Source organism: Myxocyprinus asiaticus, chromosome 36 (assembly GCF_019703515.2).
Source record: "Myxocyprinus asiaticus isolate MX2 ecotype Aquarium Trade chromosome 36, UBuf_Myxa_2, whole genome shotgun sequence".
NCBI lineage: Eukaryota > Metazoa > Chordata > Actinopteri > Cypriniformes > Catostomidae > Myxocyprinus > Myxocyprinus asiaticus.
In genome coordinates this window covers 11534819-11561774 of record NC_059379.1, presented here as the reverse complement: position 1 = coordinate 11561774, position 26956 = coordinate 11534819, and the positions used below count along the sequence as shown (strand labels likewise).

The 26956-nt window shown below is 36.1% G+C and overlaps 1 protein-coding gene across 7 annotated transcripts in view; it reads left to right on the top strand.

The window, feature by feature from the left end:
- Positions 1-25953, top strand: part of LOC127427449 (cytohesin-1-like) — a 108217-nt gene extending 82264 nt beyond the window's left edge. For 2 of the 7 annotated variants that reach the window (XM_051675063.1, XM_051675062.1), the window contains exons 4-14: positions 5481-5545; positions 7655-7721; positions 8981-9099; positions 16916-16996; positions 17103-17215; positions 18168-18316; positions 18461-18573; positions 22833-22911; positions 23048-23119; positions 24205-24359; positions 24664-25953. In XM_051675063.1, coding sequence (XP_051531023.1) covers positions 5481-5545; positions 7655-7721; positions 8981-9099; positions 16916-16996; positions 17103-17215; positions 18168-18316; positions 18461-18573; positions 22833-22911; positions 23048-23119; positions 24205-24359; positions 24664-24742 — 1092 coding nt within the window. In that variant the 3' untranslated portion in view covers positions 24743-25953. Of the gene's footprint in view, positions 1-5480; positions 5546-7654; positions 7722-8980; positions 9100-16000; positions 16063-16915; positions 16997-17102; positions 17216-18167; positions 18317-18460; positions 18574-22832; positions 22912-23047; positions 23120-24204; positions 24360-24663 lie in introns of those variants that run through there. The other 5 variants (XM_051675064.1, XM_051675065.1, XM_051675066.1 and 2 more) reach the window with 4 other exon arrangements.
- The last annotated feature ends 1003 nt before the right edge of the window (positions 25954-26956 follow it).

Below are 26956 nucleotides of genomic sequence, written 5' to 3'. Positions count from 1 at the left end.
GTGCGGTGACAGCTGTGTTTTTTTTTATTTTATTTTTTATGGTGAGTGTGTCGAGTTGTTTTTTCTTTGCCTGCCGCTAAAATGACGTGACCAATAAATGATAAGCTTTGGAACACGTGTCAGGAGCCACTGCAGTCACCAAAACCATTGCAACTGGTGGCGCTAAAGCACAGAAAGCTGTTATGACCTCCAACATTTAAGGCTGAAGGAACTCTAGAAAGAAATCCTGATCCAGCAGTGAGGATGTGTATTTCATTTGCATCAGATGTTTTAAAAATATAAACAGTTTTTCTCATATGGGTTCTGTTAACATATAAATGATATTGCTGCATCTTTGCATGCCCTTTAAAAAACTCTCTGATCTTATGTGGATTGTCTTCATAATGTATTCCATATTGCTTTATTTTTTTGCATTTGCATTTAATCTCATGTGAGTTCTCTTATATCTCTAATAAAATGTGTCGCAGCATCTTTGCCTTTGTATCACCTTTTTTAATAAACAACTTTACGGATATTAAGTGTTTTTCTTCACCAAATATTAATAATATTGCTGTGACTTGCGCACTTTGAATAGGCTAAATGTCTTTATCATAAATGCCATTATATACTAAAAACGCAGTGATTTCTCCACAAAATTATGTAATCGTTATTGCTGTGCTGTCATTTACAGCCATTGACAGCAGTTAAGTTTTAAAGTATCTAATAATGGGTCAGACTGAAGATGGGTTTTGTTGGTTGGAATTTGTTTTATTGTGTGCATTATATAGAATCTTATAGTGTTTAAATGGTGTCAAGTTTAATTAGAGAGAGAAAACTAGAAGAGGTCTTTAGAAGGCCTACAAAGTAGTCAGATTAGCATTTCTCGAATTGCCATTGCTGTTTTTGTACAGAATACAGTGGGCTCAAATCTGAGACCACATTGAAAATCTGTGATTCAAAATCTAATTTAAACCTGGAAAAAAAAAACGTTTTAGAATTTCGAAAAATTAGAAACAAATAAACGTCATGATGTAAAATTATTGCAAAATATTTAAGGATCTGCACTATTTCTAGGTCACTAATCAAATAAGCAAACCCTTTTCACAAAAGATCAGATTTATTTGCTTCAATTGAAGCACACAAGATGCTCTTTGAAACAGCCTCAGATCATGCTGGGATAACATGAATCATCATGTTTTGCACAAACTGCCAGCTAGAGTGCATGCTGTCATAAATGAAAAATTAATTATGCTGATAATATTAAAGAATTTGTGATGAAAAATAGAAAGCAATTTATGTTGTGGTCTCAGACCTATGGACCCCACTGTCAGCATACATATTCATACACAGCAACTCATAGTCTGACCTGAAACAGGTCAGCTATGCAGTAATGTTATTCCTTTCAAGTACAAGAGACTAGACAGAACTTTAACTCTCATGTATAAGTAAACATCTGTCATTTCCCAGAGTGCTTCTCTGAGTTTCACTATAATAATTGCAGACCTTGCTCAGTTATCGATGATACCATCACCGCTGTCATTCCAAATAGGGTTAGTTGGAGCTGATGGATGCTTTGTGTGTGAAAGAACGTCTCTGGACCATTAGTTGATCTTTAGATAGTTATTCAGTGAGTTAGTGAGGTCACTGATCTGAAAGTATGAAATATTGGCGCAAATGTCTGGCATTTGCAGCCACAGAGTTCTGGGAAATACAGACTGTTTAGGAATGAAGTTGACCGATATGGGTTTTCAGTGGCTAATTTCAGTAACTGAAGAGCAGAATGGCCAGTGTAATGCAATAAATAGATCAAATAGCTTAATGTTGAATGAAATTCTATTTTACAGAATATTTACTCAAAATTCACTAAAATTTGGGAAAACAGAAAAGGAGCCGTCTGAAGTTCAAAGTGTCAGTCTGTATATCGGCTTGCTGCCTGGCCCATTAATGATCTCAAAACGGCCGAATATCAACCAATTATTAGACCTGGCAAATGTATCAGTCTGTCCTTAGAAAGGAGTAAAATATTAAAGCATTTATACTAGGACTGGGTATTGATACAGATTTCCTGATTCGATTCCGATTCACAAGCTCTCGATTCGATTCAGATTCATTTGGGATTATTTCAGTTGTTTTATATATTTTGCTTACATATAAAAAAATAAATAATCTCCCAGCCAATGCTGTTAATTATACAGGGGACCTTTTAACTAGGTTCATTAGGAAAATATACATTTTATTAATTAGATTTTATTACTTTTTCGTCATTTTGGTCACATTTTGGCTTTTTAAAAATGAACAAATTTATTCAATCAATAAATAAGATATTATATTTCATATATTATTTTTGTTACATATTTATTGTACTATTTTACAAGTATTTACATTGATTTGTTGAATACGTGCTAAAAACGGTACAGTCTTACCGTCATTTCTTTAAATGAGCGCATGTTAACTAGAGAGGACTCAAATGGCTTTACATCATCTGTGTGATGCATGGTTGGAATTAAATGTTTTTTTTATTTTGTTTGATCAACAACTGACTGTAAAGAACAGAAAGGGTATTAAAAGAGACGGTATTCAATGACAAATGGGTTACGTGGATTTCGTCCTTGAACACAAATTACACGGAACATTTACTCTCAACATGCTGTGATAGGATCTCGCTGCTGAACACCACGACTAAACTACACAATTACTGGTGAGTGAAATGTAAATATATATATGGCCTATATATTCACTTAAGTCGCATAGCGTGAAATTTGGTTGCAAATGCGAGTGATTTCTTCTCATTGTAGTGGAGGGTTGCGCATTGAGTGAAAGATCGATCTTGGGATTTAAGGATCGATATCGAGATTGTTCAAATGAAGATCGCGATGCATTGGGAAAAGAATATTTTTACCCACCTCTAATTTACACCCACTTTCTTTGCAAATAATGCTGATATAATGTGCTATTCGGTTTAATTATGTTCTGTTTATCATTTTTATTTGAATGGATTGTACATTACAATTTTATTTATATAATACAGTTTGGCTCAGTTAAAGCCATGGTGATCTTGAAATTGGTTCATCAATACTGAGGAAATAGTAAGTGATAATTAGGTATACATTTACCACATTGAAAATATGTGATTCAAAATATAATTTAAACCTGGAAATTAACAAAGTTTTAAAGTTGTAGAATTTCTAGAACAGATAAACATTGAAGTAAAATTATTAAAAAAATATTTAAGAAACTGCCGTTTGTGTGCTATTCGGTTGAATTATATTCTGTTTATCTATCATTTGCAATTGTTATTTGAATATTTTGTACATATTTTTTTTTTTTCTGGTGATCTTAAGGAAATTGGTTCATCTATTCTGTGGAAATGGGAAGTGATAATTAGGTATACATTTCATAAACGGTACTAAACATTAACTCCATGTACCCGTTTTGATACTGGTGGGGCGATGGTTGTTTTCTCATGTTATTTTTGACTAATGGAGACAAAGTGCCCGATTATAATGACTGAACTGTCAAGCTCAACCAATCAGTCTCTTTAGAGCCCTGCTGGACACTTCTGGTTCCCTCTCTTTCTGACTGGGAAATTCTGTCTGTTGCCAGGAGACAAAGGAAGACATTAAGATATATTGCATAAGGATAAAACAAATAGAAAAGTGTGGGCTGAAAACTTGTAGCATTTGTTTACATGTTACCTTTATGAGGCAGGTATTGCCTAGCAATGCTCAGATAGAACATCATTATCTTGACCACTTTATTCCAGCAGACATCAGTCTTTCACAGCCAACTTCCCCTTCTCAGAGGGGAATTCTGTGAAATTCTTGAGTCGGCTTGACTGGACTGGCTTCCACTCATTCCTCATTTCATCTTGCAACGATTGGTTTCACATAGCTAGACTTTTGACGATCAGCATAAAGTCTGGTACACATTTCAGCTTACATGCATTAATGTAAGAGTTTCATTTATAAGATCGATATTATGAAGCACCGCCACATGGATGTGTGTATGCCAGGGTAAATAGCATGGATTTCTCATCCACATTTTCTCTGACTCTTCTGCTTATCGTTATGCACTGGTATAAGCAGCCCGTCAGGTCTATACAGACCTCAGGGATTAGCCTCTCTATAACATATTGATCTCTTTAACGCACTGCTTTATAGAGCACTGAGAGAACTTGTTCGGGTCAGGCTTTTACGGCTGCACTGCAATCCTGTAGTGAGGCATCTGGGTCATGGACACACAGGGAAAACATATAGCAGAGGAGGTCAGGTGTTAAAAGGGTACGTATTTGACCTTTCCAGGTGACATAGCTTCAAAAGTGTGTGTGTCCGTGCATGCGCGCATATCCTTTGTAGATTGGTAATGTGAGTCGTATCGATCTGTGCCTGAGCTTCTTCAGGATGATGGATTGCAGGGAGGATTGTTATGACACACACATGACGACTATACACACTTGCAGTACACACAGTTGCATAGCAGGCTGCAAGCAGTCTTGCGTGCAGATTGTTAAATATAGTTCACTTTATGTAGACCAAAAAAAATAAGTTCACAGTAATAGAACTACCACTCACTCACTTGCTCTCATTTGCTCACGTTTTGCTCACCTGTATCGAAAACGCTGAATGCATTAGTAAGTGGTATGTATATTGACACCTGTATATAAATGTGAATGTATGCATTTTACTTATACACTCAACATTAAAATACACACATTCTCACTGTCACACATCATATTATGGTTGTCAAGATACCAACATTTCAGTAGTCAAGACCAATACTAGTAACGATTTTCAAATACAAATTCTGATAAAACAACCAAACCTAATATGCTAATGAAAACGCTCATTTAAACTTAAATGTAAAATTTTTTTTTTTTTTTTTTACACCAAATACATAAAGTATTGAACTAATTTTGACTCTGGACTGTATTGACAGCTTTCAGATCAGCGGATTGCAGCATTTTGTCTTTGCTTTGCTCTTTTTCTAATCTCTTTGCTCTAGTTCTCTAGTCCTTAAAGGAGTAGTTCACCCAAAAATTATAATTATTAAAAAATTATAAATGGTTCACAACAGTATCAGTAGCGCACAATTATCAAGATGAAAGCATTTCTTAGTAATTCTCTATTGAAATCACTTTGAATTTCTTTTTTCATGCATAGACACACCCACCAATGTACACTTGTTCTTTGACTCTTTCTCTCTTTGTGTCCCGTCCTCGTTCCTTCCCCCTCTCTCCCCCAAATGCATGCTACTTCATCTTGATATCTCATGCAGGTGCCACACTGTGCCATGACTGAATGTTTCATACTGTTAATAATCATATTTGATATTTGTGATCCTCTGTTAATTTTATTAGTCATGGCTCTCCATCACTCCATGTGACAGGCTGACTTTGAGAAGGACAGTAGAGGGGAGTCCCACCCTCAGTTGTCCTTTTGGTAAACTCATAAAAAAAAAAATTCCTTTTCTCCAATTGTTTTTTTCTTTTTCTTTTTTTACAGCGGCTAAAGGATGAGATAGCAAAGGTGACGAATGAGATCGAAAGTCTTGGCTCCACTCAAGAAAGGTAAGATGGGTGGTTTAGGAATTAAAAAAAAAAAAAATTCTGGTGACTTTGTTGTTGATTCTCAATCCAAACCAAATTTAAACAGCCATGTTTAATTCTCTATTTTAGTCCAAATTAGGGATGTCAGTTTTCAGATATTTTCATAATTGATCGTCGTGGAAATTAACGATCAATTAATCGATTAATCGTTAACGTTAAAATTGCAAAAATCACTTATGTATCACATATATTTATTCACGTTGTGTATCATTGGATATTTCGGACCTTTGGACCTAATTTTTTATTTGAAATTAAGTCAAATCAAAACACGCTACGTAAACATAGTACTTAACATACCGTTTCTAAGGTGACGATGGTGAGATGTCAGCTGAATGTACCTTTGTGCTTTCCCGCCGATAGCTGATGTAATTGTAGGTTGAGATGAAACAAGGAGATCAACAGTGCTTGTTGCCATGTACCTTAACACACTATCACAGTGTTTGCAGAAAACATTCATGTTAATTTAAAGAGAAACGCTTCCAACACTGTCTACATTGAGCCCGCTTCATCTCGCATTTGTGCGTCTTTTTCTGTGAACTGGATAATAACATGCAGCTTGCAAGCACCCTCTAGCGGCGGGTGACTGTATAGACAACCTTATCAACGTATGCTGAACACATTTATCCTGAAATTAATTAATCGACGATTGATAAGCTTAATCGATCAACTTATTAACAACAGTTAATACATTTTCGATCAATCATTAACATCCCTAGTCCAAATGAAATAAAAATTGACCCTATTTGTGTTCTTAATACATGTTATTGGTCTTATTGTGAATAATTAATTGTTTGCACATTATTCCAAAGTGAAAATGTCTGTCTTCAATCTTTCACCAAAAGCCGAATAGCTAGTTAGACATTGTTTTAGCAAACACTCATTCAGATTTGGCTCCATTTCGGTATGGGATACTTACTTTTCACGATCCAATCAATTCATAATGGGTGTAATCAAGTCGTCCACCCTACATTTCACTCTGAAATCTGTCACATTAGGGAAGTAAAATAGGCTGCGAATGCTGTTTCGTGTTGACTTCAAAAAATAAAAAATAATGTTCAGTCTGCCATACTCACACACTCACACACACAATACACAAACACACATTCTCCACTACTTATAAACACACATTGAATGAATCGCAGACATGCTCAAAGTTTGAATATTTCACAACAGTGCCCCTTGCGGGAGCGGAATCTAGTGAATTATGCATGGGTGTTTTGGGTAAATTGACTGAAAGGGTGTGCAGGATTTTGGGGGAATGTCTGAAGAGTACATTATGGTACATATGTTCTGTCCCTGCTTGGCCTGTTAATTTTATGTAAGAAAAGGGTTCCAAGCAAAAATGGATTTGAAAGATGTAGCATAATGTTGAATTTTAACAGCTCGTTTTAGTGCAGTCTGATACTGTCTGACTGTAGTGACCCATATTCCCAGACCAAACAGAATGACTCTCAGTATATACATCAAACTGAATCAACCTATCAGACTCATTCATTATACATGATATGTGATCCCTCTGGAACCCACTGAACACTTCACAAGAATGCCCACTCAGATTTACTTGAGGGCCATTTAAATGGAAGAAAGCCATTTTGGAAAATGTTCCATGTTGTTGTTAACTTCCTTTTTATGGAATTCTTTTGTCATTCTTTGTTGCTTGGCCCCCCTTTCCATCTTTTTCTCCACTTTGAGTGAGGTCATGTGGTCATAGTGAAAGGTACAGTACAGTAATGTTTGGCCCCTTTTACAGGCTGGGGCTTTTAACATTACATGTGCATTTGGCTGAGTGGATATTGAAGATGTCATAATGGAGACTCCAACTGGCATTTGAGTCTTGCAAACTGTAGATGATGATCTTCATCAGGTTGCTGATGTTGTAAACCTCAGTTCCTTGCTCTATTTGTATCTTTAGAGGTGTCTTTCAGAATTGCCTAAGATCTAGGCCTAGTTGCACGAAGCCCCCTATGTTAAGAAAATCTTAATGTAATTGTAAGGCTATTATTTCTAAGGGGTTTTATTGCAGTGACTACTAACCTATATTAATGAAGCCCTTGTCTTCCTTGTTTACAGAATAAACATGCAGCGGAGTAAACAGATGGCCATGGGCCGCAAAAAATTTAACATGGATCCCAAAAAGGTAAGCAAGCTTGTATTTCGTAGGGGTGTAATAAAAGAAGCCCGGTCATTTGTACAAAGTTTTCTACCTCCATAGCAATTCTCTGCCAAGCTTATAATGCATTGGCAATAAAATGATCTCCATTACATAAAAAACGGCTTGCCTTTTTGCATTTTAAAACCTTTGATCATGTGTGGGTGGACACATTATCATAAGAAGACTGTTACTTTGCATCATGCAGCCACACCATTTTCAATTCATTTGCATAGATCAAACATAATCCAAACACACAGGTTAAAATTCAAAAAGCAGGAAAAGAGGAAAGAAATTGTAGGTTTAGATAGACTCTGTTTATGTTGGCTGTTTTTAAAGTTCTGTAACACTTTACAGTGAGGTTATGTACTTTAAGTAAGGTATCAGCTGGTCGTTATCGCAAAAAATCCCAAACAGGGTGATCAGGATGCTGACGCAGAGCAGAAGAGTTGTGTATCACCCTGAAGGGGTTTACTTTTCTATAATTACCAACTGTACATTATTATAACCGCTTATTACATAGCTACCTACCAAACAAATAAATATTAATTTGCATTGAAATTATGTTATTATGCGAAAATAAATCTTTAGAGTCTTTAGAAACAGATGAATTCCACCTCCGGTTTGTGTCTGTTGGTGTTTATTTTGCAAAAATGACCGCTTGTCTGCTCATTAGCCTGTTAATTACAAGACTACTTGTCTTAATAAGTAGTCTAAATAAATAAATAAATGTACATGAAACATTGATTTGAGTTGAAATAATTACATTAGCTTACTTGAAGTGATCACAGGGTTATATGATAAGTAGGAAAGATAACTTGCAATACCCGGATGAGTGGTCTGATACGTGGATGTGCGGTTGTTATTAAAAAATGTCCAATCACAATCGATTATTCGAGAGACGTCTAATAATGATTGATTAATGTGTAATCATGAACTACCAATCATTTTTACAGCATTCATTAATTTTAATCCACGTCAGTTTATAAATATGCTACTGCTTATTGTTAGTTTTATAGAGGCAGCTATAAGATATCTTTGCCTTTGTAGTCTGACTTCCCTGAAAATTGGGGGAGTGTTGCAGAAACCTGTTTGAAAACAGTCATTATTTTTGCAATTCCATTTGCTGACACTTGATGCGTAGAAAATGCACACTTCAGCTTAAACTATTACTTTAACTAATATTAATGTATACAACCTTATTGTAAAGAGTTACCAGAAGTTCTACATGCTGAATGTTTTCTCAGGGGATTCAGTTCCTTATGGAGAACGAATTGCTGAAGAAAACATGTGAAGATATTGCTCAATTCCTCTACAAGGGTGAGGGCCTCAACAAGACAGCCATCGGAGATTATCTGGGTGAAAGGTAAGAATGACAGAGTCATTCTGCTGATGAGCTTTGCTGAAGATGAGAGATAACCTCACTGGTTGATATTAGGGCTGAAACGATTAGTCGACGTTATCGACAACGTCACCAATAAAAAAGTGTTGACAAAAATTTTCGTTGCCGAATAGTCATTTGATCTCGTTTAACGTAACATGAGATCATATGAAACTAACGATGACACATGAGAGCAGCACTGCAGCTCGCGCCTGACTGAGGAAGAAAATAGCTCACAGTCCAGATGCACTCTACACTTTCCAAACAGCTTCAGGTGCTTATTTCACAACGAGAGTGCTTCTGTATTTACTTATTTTGTATTATTCCCTCATACTTTGTGTAGATCACAAAGTATGAGGGAATAATACAAAATAAGTAAATACAGAAGCACTCTCGTTGTGAAATAAGCAGAGCTGAAGCTGCTGCTCCACTGAAGCAAAACTTGTCGTGTTGAGCATCTTTAAAGGAAACACCCCGGCATTACATCTTTAATGCAGTTATATTTAATGTGTTACAGCTTTATTAAAGTTCAAATAATAAGGAAGCAGGTTATGTAAATAAGTACAAACTCCGAAACTGTAATTTCTCTGTGCGGTCAGCGACTCTTCTATGAGTTGCGTGAAGTGTCCCGATCTAAGGGGGAGAGATTGAAACTGCACCCGGCTTATGCACACACTGTCACGGGGGCGCTCATCCCTCGACCATGCACGCTTGCTGCAGCTAGATCATAACGTGATGGCTCGTGACTTATTGAATCATAATATATGTGTCACTGTGCATTTCTTATCGTGAAGAAAATTGGCAATACGCAGCTTTATTAATAAGAGAGAGTTTCTTTTTTTTTTGTGAGTTAAAGATGGATTGAAGTGAACAGAAAGGTGAGAGAGGGTTGTCTTCGCCCCATTACTCACTGCAACAAAATAAGTTTTTGATTTGTTTTTGTTTTGGCTTGTTTTCCAAAAATAATATCAAACTCATTTAAAACAACGGACATTTACTTTAGCAGCTATACTGCAGAATACAAATTTGTTATCTGAGAATGTTGAATATAATATTATAAATACAAATATTTTTAAATATCTAAAAATCCTTTTTAAAAAAAAAAAAAAGATGCATTCACCTGAGAAGCAATATATAAGGTATTTAGACTTGCTTTTAGAGAATAGATCTTGAATATAAGTACATTTTGTCTTTACTGCACTCACAGAAGTATAACCAAGTGAAAAAATACACTTATATACAAAATACACTTATATTTAAGATACTTTCTCTTAAAGCAAGTCTAAATGTCTTATATGTTGCTTCTCAAGTAAATGTATCTTGTTTTAAGGATTTTTTGACGATTTTAAATAGAAAACAAGACAAAAACACTCGATAACAATAGGATTTTTTGCAGTGAATTTTCTTTTACTAAATTAAACTCTTTTTTTTTCTTTTAATTCAGTGAATGTCATTTAAAGGTATTTTTAAAAGATGATTTGTCCTTTTTATTATTAGTAAGTACGTTTAATACAACCTTTTAAGTCGGGCACAAGCTGAATATTCAGTTAAGAGCTAATGATTAATCGTTGCAATAATCGCAGTATAGTCGAATAATCGTTCAAATAATCGTTAGATTAGTCGATTATCAAAATAATAGTTAGTTTCAGCCCTAATTGATAAAAACAGTGCTATAGCAGATACGCACCTTTGTTCTTTAAAAGAATGGAGACTGCTGAATCAATGTACCGCTGATGACTTACATGCAAGCTGAAAGGCCCATAAACAACAGATTAGTTGAAGTTAAACAGATTTTGTCCTTTTATGATTTCTGTATTCGCTATATCTGGAATCAGAGCTCAAGGGAGGATGACATCACCGATCATGAGCTTGTCCTCACTGAAAGCTCTTCTCTATGCCAAAGGCCATTATCTGCTGCATCAGAATGGCCTGTGCCTATATGAAAGTGCTGTGTTTTGCATTAAGGGTCAGCTTACACATGTATTGATTTTAACTGAAATTCAATATCAGTGCCAGGCCACCAGGGACCTATCAGAGCAGGAAGGAAAAGTATAATTGTGTTTCTGCGTATGCTGGATTAATTTTCCTCCCAAAGTGTAATAATAGTGAATGCACTGCGGTACTCACATTAAAGGAATAGTTCACCCAAAAATCAAATGTCATTCTTCACTCTACATATTCAAATTGGCATGCCCTTGTTTGTTCACAACACATGTGAGAACCAATGGCATTTGCTGTCAATAGCCTAGTTTCCATCCACTTTTCACGCTATTTTGTTATCGACAAAGTGAAAATGCGTAAACATTTAAAAATAGGCTTCTGCCTGTTTCCATTCAAATGGCCTTTTATCGATAAAAATGGTGTGCGTGATGACGTCATGCCTTAAACACTTTGTTGCATAAGTTTTGGTTTAGCATAAAAGAAATCTGCCCTGAAACCGTTTCCATACAGTAATGTGTGTTTATCGCTAATTCGACACCCAGATGTCCCTATTTTTTTTTTCCTCTGAAGTTTTGGTAAAATGGGGAGAGTATTGAGACAATTCATTGAAATTAGCCGGCTTACTGTCATTTTAATTTCACAAATAAAAGCAATCAGAAGATGAGGAATTGCAATCAAAAGGGAACAGTTGCCCTTCTGATAGGACTGTAATATTGGTCCTGATGTTGCGCCTATCGCAGGTTGCCACCGGTTCTGACCCGAAAGCGAATCGTCATGGCCCTGTTCAAGCTGGCAACTTGCACCAAGTGGGGGGGAAACTTTCGGTCTTAGTATAAGGACCATCCATCGATGTGTATATGCTGTGTGCACAGCTATTAAAGAAAAAAATTATGCGGTGTAATATCAGAGTTTACATAAGATACATTCCTGATATTCAATAGGCTATTTTGAACAGTCATCTAATCCAGAGGGGACTGGGTTTTGGACCATTGCTACTCTCCCTTCCGGGATGGCTACAAATCCCTCTCCCGCCCACCATTTGGCAAATCGGACCACTCTTCCATTCTGCTTCTGCCCGCTTACAGGCAGAAACTGAAACAGGAAGCACCCACCCTCAGAACGATCCAGTGCTGGTCGGCTCTACGCTACAAGACTGTTTTGATCACACGGACTGGAGATGTTCCGGTCCGCCTCTGATGACGACATCGAGCTTTACGCTGATAGCGTAATGTTTCATCAGAAAGTGCGTAGAGGACGTTGTTCCGACCAGAACAATACGGATCTATCCGAACCAGAAGCCATGGATTAATAGCCATGTTCGCGCGGCACTTAATGTGCGGACCTCCGCTTTTAATTCCGGGAACGCGGAGGAGCATAAACAAGCCAGTTATGCACAGCAAAAATGTCAGTACAGGAACAAGAATGAAGGACAGTTTAACACCACCAACTCTAGAAGCATGTGGCAGAGAATTAACATCATCACTGACTTTAAAGGGAATAAAAACTCCGCCATGAACACTGCTGCATCTCTCCCGGATGAGCTAAACACTTTTTATGCTCGTTTTGAGGGAAATAACACCGCCCTCGCGGAGAGAGCTCTCGCGGCCGAAGCTACAGAGGTTAGTTCACACTCCGTCTCTGTGGCGGATGTAACCCGATCCTTCCGACGGGTGAATATCCGCAAAGCCGCAGGTCCAGACGGCATTCCGGGCCGCGTCATCAGAGCGTGCGTGAACCAACTGGCTGGTGTTTTTATGGATATTTTCAACCTTTCCCTCTCTTTGTCTGTAGTCCCCACATGCTTTAAAACGTCCACCATTGTGCCTGTTCCAAAGCAATCCAAAATCACTTGCTTAAATGACTGGCGTCCTGTTGCTCTGACCCCCATCATCAGCAAATGCTTTGAGAGACTAATCAGAGATTACATCTGCTCTGTGCTGCCTCTCTCTCTAGACCCATTGCAGCTTACCGCAACAACCGCTCCACTGATGATGCCATTGCATCTACAATACACACTACTCTCTCCCACCTGGAAAAAAAAGAACACTTATGTGAGAATGTTATTTGTAGACTACAGCTCAGCATTCAACACCATAGTGCCCTCCAAGCTTGATGAGAAACTCCGGGCTCTGGGCTTAGACAGCTCGCTGTGCAGCTGGATCCTGGACTTCCTGTTAAGCAGATGCCAGGTGGTTAGAATAGGCAGCAACATCTCCTCATCACTGACCCTCAACACTGGAGCCCCACAGGGCTGTGTTCTCAGCCCACTCTTGTATTCCTTGTACACACATGACTGTGTGGCAACACATAGCTCCAATGCCATCATTAAGTTTGCTGATGACACGACGGTGGTAGGTCTGATCACTGAAAATGATGAAACAGCCTACAGAGAGGAGGTGCACACTCTGACACACTGGTGTCAGGAGCACAACCTCTCCCTCAGCGTCAGTAAGACAAAGGAGCTTGTGGTGGACTTCAGAAGAAAAGACAGAGAACGCAGTCCCATCACCATCAATGGAGCACCAGTGGAGAGAGTCAGCAGCTTCAAGTTCCTGGGTGTCCACATCACTGAGGAACTCACATGGTCCATCCACACTGAAGTCGTTGTGAAGAAGGCTCATCAGCGCCTCTTCTTCCTGAGACGGCTGAGGAAGTTTGGAATGAACCGCCACATCCTCACACGGTTCTACACCTGCACTGTGGAGAGCATCCTGACTGGCTGCATCTCCTCCTGATACGGCAATAGCACCACCCACAACCGCAAAGCACTGCAAAGGGTGGTGCGAACTGCCAGACACATCATCGGAGGTGAGCTTCCCTCCCTCCAGGACATATATACCAGGCGGTGTGTGAAAAAAGCTCGGAGGATCATCAGAGACTCCAGCCACCCGAGCCATGGGCTGTTCTCACTGCTACAATCAGGCAGGCGGTATCGCAGCATCAGGACCCGCACCAGCCGACTTCATGATAGCTTCTTCCCCCAAGCAATCAGACTTTTGAACTCTTGATCTCCCACGATCAAAATACATCAGCACTACACTTTATTACTCTTACTCTTATATCTCACACCGGACTGTCATAAATTATATTACTATTATATTATAGTCTCTCTTAACAATTTACTATCAACCGGCAGCCTGAATGTCAATACAGTACAATACAACCTACTGTACATTATATATATATATACTTTTTTTTTTATGAATAATGTGTATCTATATTGTGTGTATTATATACTGTACAGTCCATGTTATTATTTATATATTGTGTTGTGTGTAATTGTGTGTATATTAGACTTTAAATTGTGTTGTGTTAATCTGATGTTTATTGTAAATTGGTATATGTCTCATCACTGTCACGACTGCTGTGTTGCTCGGAACTGCACCCAAGAATTTCACACACCATTGCACTTGTGTATATGGTTGTGTGACAATAAAAGTGATTTGATTTGATTTGATCTAAAGCATCCTGCATATTTGTCCAGCGACTTTTAACGACCAACTGAATTTGATTGTCATCTAAAATAAATTTTAGTGCCATAATGCAACTTACATTTTCTGAAGAAGCTCAGCAAATGTGATCTAAATAAATAGATTTAAAATATTTAAATGTTTTAAAATGTTCAAAAGCTTGTTTTCTAAATGTGAACTCATTGGACAAATAGTTCTGATAGTTTATAGTCTTGAAAAAAGTGTAGAACATTCTGAGAATGTCATTCAGCCGACTTTTTTCATCTACAGAACAGGGTAAGGCTAATTTAAGTTTGTGTAAAGAAAAGGCATATATAGGTCTAAAAATATTATTTTTTTTCATTTGGTAATTTCTTTTATAATTTAATGCTTTTTTCGTTTGGTAATTTATTTAATTTAATACAGGGAATTTTGCCGGCATTTTTCCAAAAGTAAACTAAACAATAATTGAATATAATTGGGCTATATGTTAGTGTTCCAAAAAAGCACACTGATGCTTTTCTTCTAGTATTGTGTATTTATTTTTAATTTAAAACATCTTTGTGCACAGAAATATGTTTTTTGTATTATGGGCTAATTCCATGACTGCCGTCTATTATTTTGAATGGTGTGGAAAAGCAACTTCAATAAATAAACGGATGTCTACCGCGATTAAATTAATCACAAACAGTGGCCATTAATTTGTTCTCCGTGCACTTGTCCATGTGCATGATATGAGATATTTGTGTTGACCCTCCTGGAAGTGTCATGTTTGCAGCATCGGATCTTTGCTATGCCATTTAAATCAATCCATAATCACGTACAATATATTGACTTTCAAGGATGTATACTGTCATCATGATTAACACAGGCTAACGATTGGGGCAAATTCTGTCATGTGACACTACATTTTTGCGTTAATGCCAATTTTCTCAACAAAAAGTTTCCAAAACAGTTTTTCGCGATATTTGAAGTATCGACATAGTTTATGCACTAGAGTTAAATGGAAAAATATTATGTCGACAGAAATTTTAGTGATAATTTGCGTTTCCATCAGCTTCATTTTGATGCGCTAAAACTTTTTTTGCAAAAAATCCTTGGATGGAAACGTAGTTAATGACATCAGCAAAGCACCATTTTTTTAATCTAAATTTGTACCTAAGTAGGATTTCAGAGCTTTTTAGTAGGGCAAGATTATCAATGAATAGAGACTTAAATTTCGGTTTGTTTTTGACACTGTCGAATAGCTTCAGAAGACTTGGAAGAAAGTGTTATTTAGACTACTTTTATGGTATTTATTTGTCCTTTTTGGACAAAAACGTATAACGATCATTGTATGTAAAAGAGTTGTGTGAAAATTTCTCATTTTATTTTATATGGAAAAAAATTACAGTATACAAGTTTAAAGCGAATTAAGGGTGAGTAAATAATTAAAGAGGTTTTTTTTTATTTTTGGATAAACGATTCCTTTTATTTGCCTGTAGAATTAAAGTCATGGCAAATTGAGGTGAAAGGTTAACAAGTCACTTTTAATCTCGTAAGAAGAAAATGAAACAAGGTAAGTTCAATTTTAACTTAAATTGATTCAACTTTATTTACATAAATAATCATCTGTCTTGCAGGCTGTTTATTTCTGATTGCAATAGCCTTAAATCAGTCAATAGCACTCCCAGCTTCCAAACGCACACCCACATAAATACAAACACATTATCTTCAGTCACCTGAAGAAAATCAATAGTAAATTCTGACATCATTTGCTCTCTCTCTCTCTCAGTTACACATGCCGAAGTGTAGTGACGGGAGTGCCTGGCTAGATGAAGAAGCGTAAGAGTGTAGGGCTTAATGGACGAACCCCTAAAGTGGGTTAATGCATTCACAGCTCATTGATATTATCGACATGCCCCATTTCCTCACTGAAGAAAGGGCTAGTTACACATGGACAGAAATTTCAGCCATAATCCACCCCATGGGATTTAATGCCCATTGGAGACGTCTGAGAAGAGGATCACAGCCGTAATTCGCAAGTTTTTATAACAGTAGACGTGCCATTCAATGGCACACAATATTGGGTTGCAAGCTTTTTATAGTACTTGCAAGCCTCCTGACATACAGACTCCATTCAAACTTTTTGTAGATTTCAGTCATAGATGTTCTATTTGTGGTTTTTATACACTTTATTCCTTTTTACAAATTTAAGATTTAAGTTTGATGTCTTCGTTGGCTGCACACAAAAACATACATACAGGGCAACCAGTGTTACCTAAAACGGACACTTATTTTGTTGCCATGCAAGCACTAATATTTCCTTCTGGAAAAGCAAGTCTTGTCATATCAAAATTGACTATAACATCATTGCTTTTAATCTAAGAATAAATCACCTGATGATTTCTTATTCTTTATCTTTTTTCCAGGGATGAGTTCAATATTCAGGTTCTTCATGCCTTTGTGGAGCTTCATGAATTTACAGACCTCAACCTTGTTCAGGCCCTCAGGTAAAAATATAGATCTTCTCATTAACAATTGTTTAAGCAAATGCAAGCGCCATCATTTCACTTGATATTCCACTGATTTCAATTAAATTAATTTCTCCCCATTTAGACAGTTCTTATGGAGTTTCCGGTTACCGGGCGAGGCTCAGAAGATTGATCGTATGATGGAAGCCTTTGCCCAGCGTTACTGTCAGTGTAATCCTGGCGTCTTTCAATCCACAGGTGTGTGTATGTGAGTGTATGATAATATCTATGCTTTGCAAAAGTAGGTCTAATTATCTTATTGATCTCAATACCCAGAGCCCTATTCCTGCTGTAATCTCACTACACCCACTTCCACTCTTAAATGTACTTGTGTTTTTCTCTCTTTATAAATGTCCCTTGCTTTTAGTCATGCGATTATGAATGTGTAAAGAGTGTCGTGGATGTCGAACTCTTCTTTGACGGCCACATAAAACTCTAAAGAATGCACATGGCTTATCATGACCACAAAGCTCCATTTTATAATAAAACAATTCAGAGTTGGACATACTGTAAATATACAGTTTGCCTTGGTTGCTGAGTAGGTCTGAAATCAAATTAGCTCTTTCCTCATTTCATTTAATGAATGTAAAGTAAAGAGGTGTTGCAGGTGTAATGATCATATTCAACTTTTTTGGACAAACTAGCAATGCTCACCCAAACTAGCAATACTCACCCTTGTGTCGTTTCAAACAATGACTTCTTTCTTATGTGAAAGAGGATAGGTTTAATGAAGAAAGCCCTCCGTCATTTCAGTACAATGGCAGTTGATCGTGTATCACTTTAAAGCATAAAAAGGAGCCAAAACTATCAAAAAAGTAGAAAAGTCCTAGAAAAGTAGTGAAAGTTATTCAGAGGCATTTTCAGCAACATTTTGTTGTTTGTTTCCGCGTTCGTTAGCATTGTGAGAGAAGCTTCTCAAAACAAGCTTTTCTCATAGCGCTTATGACTGCACAACGGACCTCAAGATTTCCGTCAATGCAAAGGGTTATCTTCATTAAAATGTCTCTTTTTGTGTTTCGCATAAGACAGAAAGTCATACGAGTTTGAAACTACATGAATGTGAGTGAATTATGACAGAATTTTCCTTTTTGGATCAACCATTCCTTTAAAGTTTTGCTCATCAGTTGATTTTCCGTTCATTTCTTTGCAGATACATGTTACGTCCTCTCGTTCGCAATTATCATGTTGAACACAAGCCTTCACAACCCTAATGTGAAGGACAAGCCATCCGCAGAGCGATTCATAGGCATGAACAGGGGCATCAATGATGGTGGAGATCTGCCAGAAGACCTACTCAGGGTTAGTGTCACATACCAATATTAAAGATATGTCTACATTTTAAGATCATTTTTATTCTGTTCGGTACTTCAGTTTGCAGTGCATACTGTAGCCTTTTTTTGTTTTTTGGAAGACATAAGAACTCACTGGCAAACACTCCCACAGAACCTGTACGAGAGCATTAAGAATGAACCCTTCAAAATACCCGAAGATGATGGCAACGACCTCACGCACACCTTCTTTAACCCAGATCGTGAGGGCTGGCTGCTCAAACTGGGTAAGTTAGCGTTTCTCTGTTTGAAGGATAAAAGAATATGCCTTTGTCCCTCAGTAGGCCTAAAATATGTCACCCATGCCCATGCCAACATGGAATCTGCACCAACAAAAATCTGCAGAATTGGAACATTGGTCATTCACAAAGAATTACTAATTTCCAGCCACTTGCATATTCGTTTATTAAAAAAATAATTTGATGAATGTTATCAACTGCCAATAAAAATGTATACTGCAAAAATGTATTTTCTTACTGTGTATTTTCATATTGTTTTCCAGTAAAACATATCCTTAACAATCCATTTAATTGAGAAGCAAAATGACTTAATATTGGTCTTGTTTTTGGAGAAGTCTAACGAATATTAGTGAGGTTGGCAATACTTTTTTTTTATTTATTTTTTTTATAATAATTTAATAATCAATAGATTTCACCAACATGTTTACAAACAAAAGGCAATGACCAAAAAACAGTGTGTCCAAACTATCGACTAGTAGAGTATATCTGATGCAGGTTTTGTTGACCGTAATCGCAGCAGTATTATTAGACATAAGATTGTGAACTACTGGACAAACAGCGTTATTTTAACATTAATTATTGCTGCAATTCAGACAGATCACTGCAGACAATTATGCAAAATATAGATGCAAAAAACATTACATCATCTAAGACATTAGAGTGTTGACAGACAGCTTTTCCAAAGAGATATTTGTGGTTACATCAGTATGATTGACCAATAGGGCTATTGCAAGCCCTTTTGACATTTAATCACATGCAGGATATGAATTCTACAATTATTTTCACAATTATGTGTCAATCCTGTTCATAACACAATAACAGGTATCTATAATTAATTTCTTGTACTAGTTGAAATTGCAATTTCACATATCAGCAATGTACAACTATGGAGGGCCAATTTTCTCTAGATTAAATCATGAATAAAATGGGATATAACTTAGCAGAGGTTAGTAAGTGGTTTTATCACAGTAAAATCATGTTAACACGCATATTGTTTACATCTTGTGACTATGCTTTTGAAACAGTATTTTAACCCTCAGGGGTCGACGGATGCACTGGCGCGTCCTTCTGGATTATTTCCTAATAACAGCAGAAACAACTTAAAATATGCCATCATTTTTGGGCATACAGATAAGTGTAAGACATCATTAGAAACTATAAAGGGTCTACTTTTATTTATGTACACTCACAATAACAACAAAACCTTGTGCTTTTGTAAAATAAAAAAATAATCAGGGTGCGCTTTCAGCCGTCTCTGTCTCCCCGAGCATCTTTCTGAAACACGTCACAAAAATGAACTGAAACTCAGCGAATACTTATAACACAAACATGAAACATATGTCTAAAGAAAGCTAAAAATGTCTATTTTTAAATAAAACAATTCAAATTTTAAATTTTTCTGCAATGTAATCTGTATGAAACAAAGCGATGTACAGTTTCTCCTGGCTCAGCTAATTATTCCTAATGTGATCCCACCCACGCGCAGAGGGCGCTGTTCATACGGTAATGTGCTGAAACTATCTATGCGAATGGTAAACGCCCCCGAGGCAAGTTTTTGTTTTATATATATATATATATATATATATATATATATATATATATATATATATATATATATATATATATATATATATTTTTTTTTTTTTTTTTTAATTCAATTTATTCTTGTGATTTAAAGCTGAATTTTCAGCATCATTACTCCAGTCTTCAGTGTCACATGATCTTTCAGAAATCATTCTAATATGCTGATTTGCTGCTCAAGAAACATTTATTATTATAATCAATGTTGAAAACAGTTGTGTACAATTTTTTTCAAGATTCTTTGATGAATAGAAGTTCAAAATAACAGCATTTATCTGAAATGGAAAGCTTTTGTAACATTATACACTACCGTTCAAAAGTTTGGGGTCAGTAAGAATTATTTTATTTTTTTTGGAAAGAAATTAATACTTGTATTAAGCAAGGATGCATTATATTGATCAAAAGTGACAGTAAAGACATTTATAATGTTACAAAAGCTTTCTATTTCAGATAAATGCTGTTATTTTGAACTTTCTATTCATCAAAGAATCCTGAAAAAAAAATTATATATTGTGTATATGCCCTATATCAGATATTACATTTTATTCTGTTCTCAGGGGAGGGGTCTTTGTCTCCTCAGGTGTGAATCACATCAATATTCATGATCATCCACGCCTCCTCGCATATGGCCTTTCTAACACTAAAAGTGTCTTATAAAAGTTAAATGACTATATTGTTTTGTATGAATGAGTGATCAGGATGGTTTTCACATCAATTTGTAGCAAAAACTCTAGGCTACAAGATCCAGTCCTCAAAAGTCTTGTGAACAAATGTTTAGTTTATGTTATATGGCCTTATTTCAGTGACTTAAAATTTACGTTAAACGCATAAACGTTTTTTTCTCATGTACATACATATTACTCACATATTATTGTAGCCCAGTTTGTGCTGAATACAGTGTTATCAAACTTAAGCCATTAATATGGTTTTAAACAACTGAAAAAAGCACAAATGTCAAGGCATGTCAAAACTTCTCCAGGGCCCAAAACACCCTCAGACCCCAGAGGGTTAACATTCAAAAACTGGACCCTACTCACTTCCATTGTAAGTGCCTCACTGTAACTCAGATTTTTGCATTTTTTAAAGAAAAGGAGGGTATAATCTGCTTAATGTAGCATACATTATGTAAACTCGGGATAATACAGGAAGTTTTATCATTGTTGAATTGAAAATTATGTACAAATGTGTGCATAACACTACATGGAAACTCAACAGTAGATGTTATATTTTAAGAGTACATTCAGATTCAGTCAAGACAATCATGTGTATCTGCAGTGATGCAGTGTGTAACTTAATAGTCTAGAAGCCTATATACCAAAGCTAATTTGAAATGGCTGATACAGTCTACTTATTTATCCTTAAGCTGCTCATATTTCAGCTCAGCTTCGGCTTTATACCAGGCTCGCACACTTACACTGACACTGTATTTTACTACAGCCTTTGTTGCAGTATCTTTCAGATTTTAATGGTTTATTTAATTATGTTTTCTTTCTTCCATATATGTTTGTTTTTGTTGTCTTTCTTCAGGAGGTATGTACACTGGTTTTCCTTAGCTAGCCCATTAAGCTATGCTTTTAGGTGCTTTGTGCTTCCATCATTTATCATTTTCTTTTGGCTTTTTTTTTGTTTTTGTTTAATTTAACAGATATTTCATTTCATGAAAATGAAATTGGTCTGCGTTTAAATCTGCTCCCTTGTTTGTCTCATTTTGTTTGAGTTTTGACTGTTGTGCTGTGCTCATAATGAGCTGGCTTTCTTGTCACCATTATGATGGCCCTTTTAGTCAAACCTTTGGACATTTATTACTCTCTGCTGCACCCATGTGCTCAGTCTAAATAATGGCTGCTCTCCATGCCTTACATGCTATTGTGTTATCAGACACACATAAACATACACATGAAGAATACATTTGATTAGACTGTCTCTATTAGACTGCTTGTATGAGTGTACACGTTTGCATTTTAAAAGCTTGCGTCAATAGGATAGGATATTAGTAATGGAAGAAACTTTTCCTTCTTCAAGAAAGTGGAAGAAAGTAAAGTAGTTTCTAACGCCTGTTAAGGTTAGCCAATATGGCCTCCATACAGAGTTCACATTATGGATCAGTTACTTGACTTAATTCTTTATTGCGATTTGCCAATTGTAGCATTCTGCAGTCAAATATTCTATGTAATGATTTTTTTTATATTATAATATTTAATGTGAACCCATTTTCGAAAATATACGAACCTTGGTTGTTAGCGAGGGGCATACCGTTGACAAATCTTAAACCGTGTGCACCAGCTATGGCTGTAGAGGAGTGAGATTTTATTGATTTTTACATTTCTTATTTTTACATCCAATCAGATGAGGCTGATTTGAACCTTGCTCCCTTACTAACTTTGGTCACTAACGCCTTAAACTTGTGCTTGACACAGTAGGTTTCTCATAACATACTGAGTGGGCCAGTTAGGAATCTTGGTGCATTATAAGTCATTTTAGCTGTCCATCTGCTAATGTGAGTTATCATACGTGTCTGTCTGCTGCATCAGTTTTCACCTTGCAACATGTCTCTGCTGCTGTTGTCGGCTCTCCAGATTCATCACATTTATTCTCTGCCGAATACTAATACACTTCATGAGTGATGGCGTCTTGATTCTTTAATATACTTGTATCTATCTGATCCACAGGTGGACGGGTCAAAACATGGAAGAGGAGATGGTTCATCTTGACGGACAACTGCCTCTATTACTTTGAGTACACCACTGTATGTAAAACCATTTTGGTGATGTTAAATGAATGAATGGAGTTTTGGGTTTGACTGATGCGAGCTCTAAGCAAATATACTTCTTCCTTGGTGTTTTACTACTGTCACATGTTGTCTCTTCTGCTTCTACTTCAAGGATAAAGAGCCAAGAGGGATCATTCCTCTAGAAAATCTCAGTATTAGGGAAGTGGAAGACTCCAAAAAGCCAGTAAGCGTTCTGTCTTTTCGATCTTTTTACGCTCACATTAAACAGAATAGTTCACCTCAAAATGAAAATTTTGTAAATTTTGGAAAACCATCATGTTGTTCCAAACCCGTATGCTTTTCTTTCTTCTACGGAACACAAAAATAAATATTTTGAAGAATCTTCATGTAGCTATTTTCCTTCAACGACAGTTTATATTAGGGTCAATGATGCTAAATTTTTTTTATCCAGATCTATTAAATTATTCAAAAATACATTAAAATGCATAATTTACTAAAAGTAAATTTAATGTCATTACATGTTTGTGTTTTTGTTTTTGAAAATGCAGCAAATTATTTAAAAAAATTTGTGCAACCAACTTGGGGACACAGATGAAATATCTATGAACTTGACACGTGTTTCAAACTGTATATTTTTTTTTAAAGATTTCTCAATTTTTTATCACATCTGACGACCTTATTTAAAGGGTTAGTTCACCCAAAAATGAAAAGTCTCTCATCATTTACTCACCCTCATGCCATCCCAGATGCAAATGACTTTCATCTGCTGAACACAAAAATTTTTAGAAGAATATCTCAGCTCTTTAGGTCCATATAATGCAAGTGAATGGGTGTCAAAATTTTGAAGCTCCAAAATCCACATAAGGGCAACATAAAAGTACTCCAAACTCTTTTTTGGGTTAACTATACCTTTAACAATGACCCAGTAATTACATCTGTCGAGCTTTAAAAGAAGAAGAAAAAAACACCAAAACGTACCAATAAAATAAGGACTTTTGGTCTATATTCAAAGTCTTCTGCAGCAATATGATAGGTTTGTGTGAGGAACAGACCAAAATTTAAGTCATTGTTCACTGATATTCTTAGCCTAAGCTTTAGTAATTTCTAGGTTAAGGGTTTGGGTTTCAAGAACAAAGGTTGGGGCTTCTTATCAAAGCAGATGTAACCAATGAACTGTAAGAGATCCTTCTCGAACACTACCAAAATTCTTCTCCTAAGCCCAGGCTGCTCTGTGGAAATGTCTTTGTGATTATTGTACTGTAAGTTGGATAAAAGCCTCTCCTTACAGACATTTAACTCTTTACACAGAATTGCTTTGAACTCTTCATCCCAGATAATAAGGATCAGGTCATTAAGGCATGTAAGACTGAAGCAGATGGACGGGTTGTGGAAGGCAACCATACATTCTACCGCATCTCAGCCCCAACAACAGAAGAGAAAGAGGAGTGGATTAAAAGCATCAAGTAAGTACTTACCTTACCTTGCCTTGGAACTCATTTTAAATATGCATATGGTCATTGTTCTGACACAGATTACGCCTAAACCTAAGCTAAAAACTTTTGAAGATTCATAAATGACTGAATGATGACTAATTCAAAATATTTCGCCAAGGACTCGGGGGAGTGTTTCTCATATATTATGCCCTTTTGATCCAGTTTCCTAGATAGGAAGTTTCATAGTTCAAGAGTGAACAGGCTAGAAATGAGCATTATGATTATTATTGAGTTTTAAAAGAAATATATGTTTCTACCTTAATGTTCTCTCTAGGGCTGCCATAAGCAGAGACCCTTTCTATGAAATGCTAACTGCCAGGAAGAAGAAAGCATCATCTATGAAGAGACAGTAGAATATTTAAATGTCAGGCTGCATGGATATTTGCTTCAAGGCTGTGAAAAGGATGTTTGTACATGGACCTGGAAAAGGGGGATGAGGTCTGGGAAAGGGACGAATTTAAAACGAAAGCCATAACGCTGGATTGGACTGATTTTTCTCAGGAATGCCCTCGAATTTTGAACATTTTCAGTGCAGTTGGTAGTCGGGGAACTTGTCTGACATTTATGTAATTTTTGGAGAGAACATTATCGAATACTCACATAATCATCTCAAATCAGCAGGTCTGACTGAATGTGGCATCTCATTCACCTTTTTTAAGCTTGCTAATATGACCGTTCCTTTTTGTGCTTTGATACATGTAAAAATGCTAAATGTGCAACTATTTTTACACAGCTATGTAAATATCTGGGAGGGGTTGTTCCCTGGTTTGTTAGATTTATCTGACAATATAATTTCAGTGACCTTTGCTCTGTTTATTATTTTTCTGATCTGGCATGATGTTTGTAGTTTTTCCTGTCTTTTCTTTTGCTAGACTTCTTTCACATTTTACTGTCAAATTTGCCAGAGTTTGTCTTTTTGTTTCACCCTGTTTTCTTCTCTGTCCTTGATATAGTTGACTCAATGTTAGATGGTCATGAACATTGCTGACGCAATTAAGTGTATTTTGATTGCTTGTCCGATTCATGCAATGAAAATATTTTATTTTGCTACTGTTTATTTGGCCTAAAAAAAAAAAAAATTTAAGTATTAATTTGCAATATACACTCATCTCATATGTGGCCTTGAAAGACTGAAGAGAGAGAGAGAGAGAGAGAGAGAGAGAAAAAATCCAAATACATTTAATTAAGTTTGATTTATATTTATGGTGTAATGTTAAAGCTGTTACATGTCAAATATTAAACTACTGATTTAAGAGTTTATTTTTCCTATGTTCTATATTTTTTTTTACTACAAACTATGCGTGTTAAATTGTTAACATCACATAAAAGCACCCCCAAACACAACTTTTCTTTAAATGCACTGATAATTAAGAGAAAATTCTCAAATATGAATTTATCAATCCTGTACATATATGTAGGTTTTTTGTTTTGTTTTTGTCAAAATTTACTTTGTGCAAAAGTAAATGGGGTGAAGAAAAGTTTTTGACCTATTAAGTTTTATTCACCATTGCGATGTAATCTTGTTCTTAAAATAAAAAATGTGATAAAAACAAATATGATTGAGTTTTACCAAATAAAAAAAGCTTCGAGTTTGTTATTTAGGATTTTTCCCCCTAAAGCCTTTACAGTCCAAGGTAGGGAAATTGTACATTTCACCACACTTCTCATTTATTCAGGTTGTAAGTTTATAGTCATTTTCTTTGGAGTTTGTCGTAGAGAGAACTAACATAATGCATCTGCCATGTTGTGCGTAAGAGCGGGAACTTTTAAATCAAAGCACGAGATTTAAAACGAATAACAGTTTAAACGGTTTTCCGAGCGGTTGAAAGAGGTGGGCTGCAGTGTACTTCACTTGCTCAAATATTTATTTTAACATTTTTGTCAGTTGAAATATTCAACGCGGAAATTTAATACATAATAGAAAGCAACCATATAAAACCATCCTGGATGGCTGTTGATGTAAATAGAGGGTCAGATCAAGAAATGTTGATGTCACTGGAGAGCCCGTTTTGCCAACAGGTAGGCCTACAAGTTATACGTAACCAAAACCATAAAAGGAGGTGAAGTAAAAATGAAAATAAGAGCAATCATTTTTCTCACCTCATGTCGTCCAATACTTTTTCCGTGAAACACAAAAGGTGTTAAGCACCGTATCACTACAATTAATGGTGTTTCATTAAAAATGACGACTTGTTTTACTCAAACACAGTCACTAACTTTTTGATGCCAAGAACCCCCATATATGTTGATTCCCACCTGCGTGGGACCCTCATCCTAAAATATAAAGGCAGCTGTAAATTTTAATATATATAAAAACCCATTGATCCTGAGTGAGAGAAACAGTAAGCGTGGGATAAAGACATCAAGTTGTTCGTAAAATTAAATAATTTTTATATTATCATTGTACTAAAGCCAAAATAAATTATTAAAACATTGTCATATACTGTACATTTTTACTTTGTATTTTGTTTTTTTTTATCTACCCAAAATTAATGTTGGATGTATACACCGATCAGCCACAAAATTAAAACCACCTGCCTAATATCGTTTAGATCCCACTCGTGCCG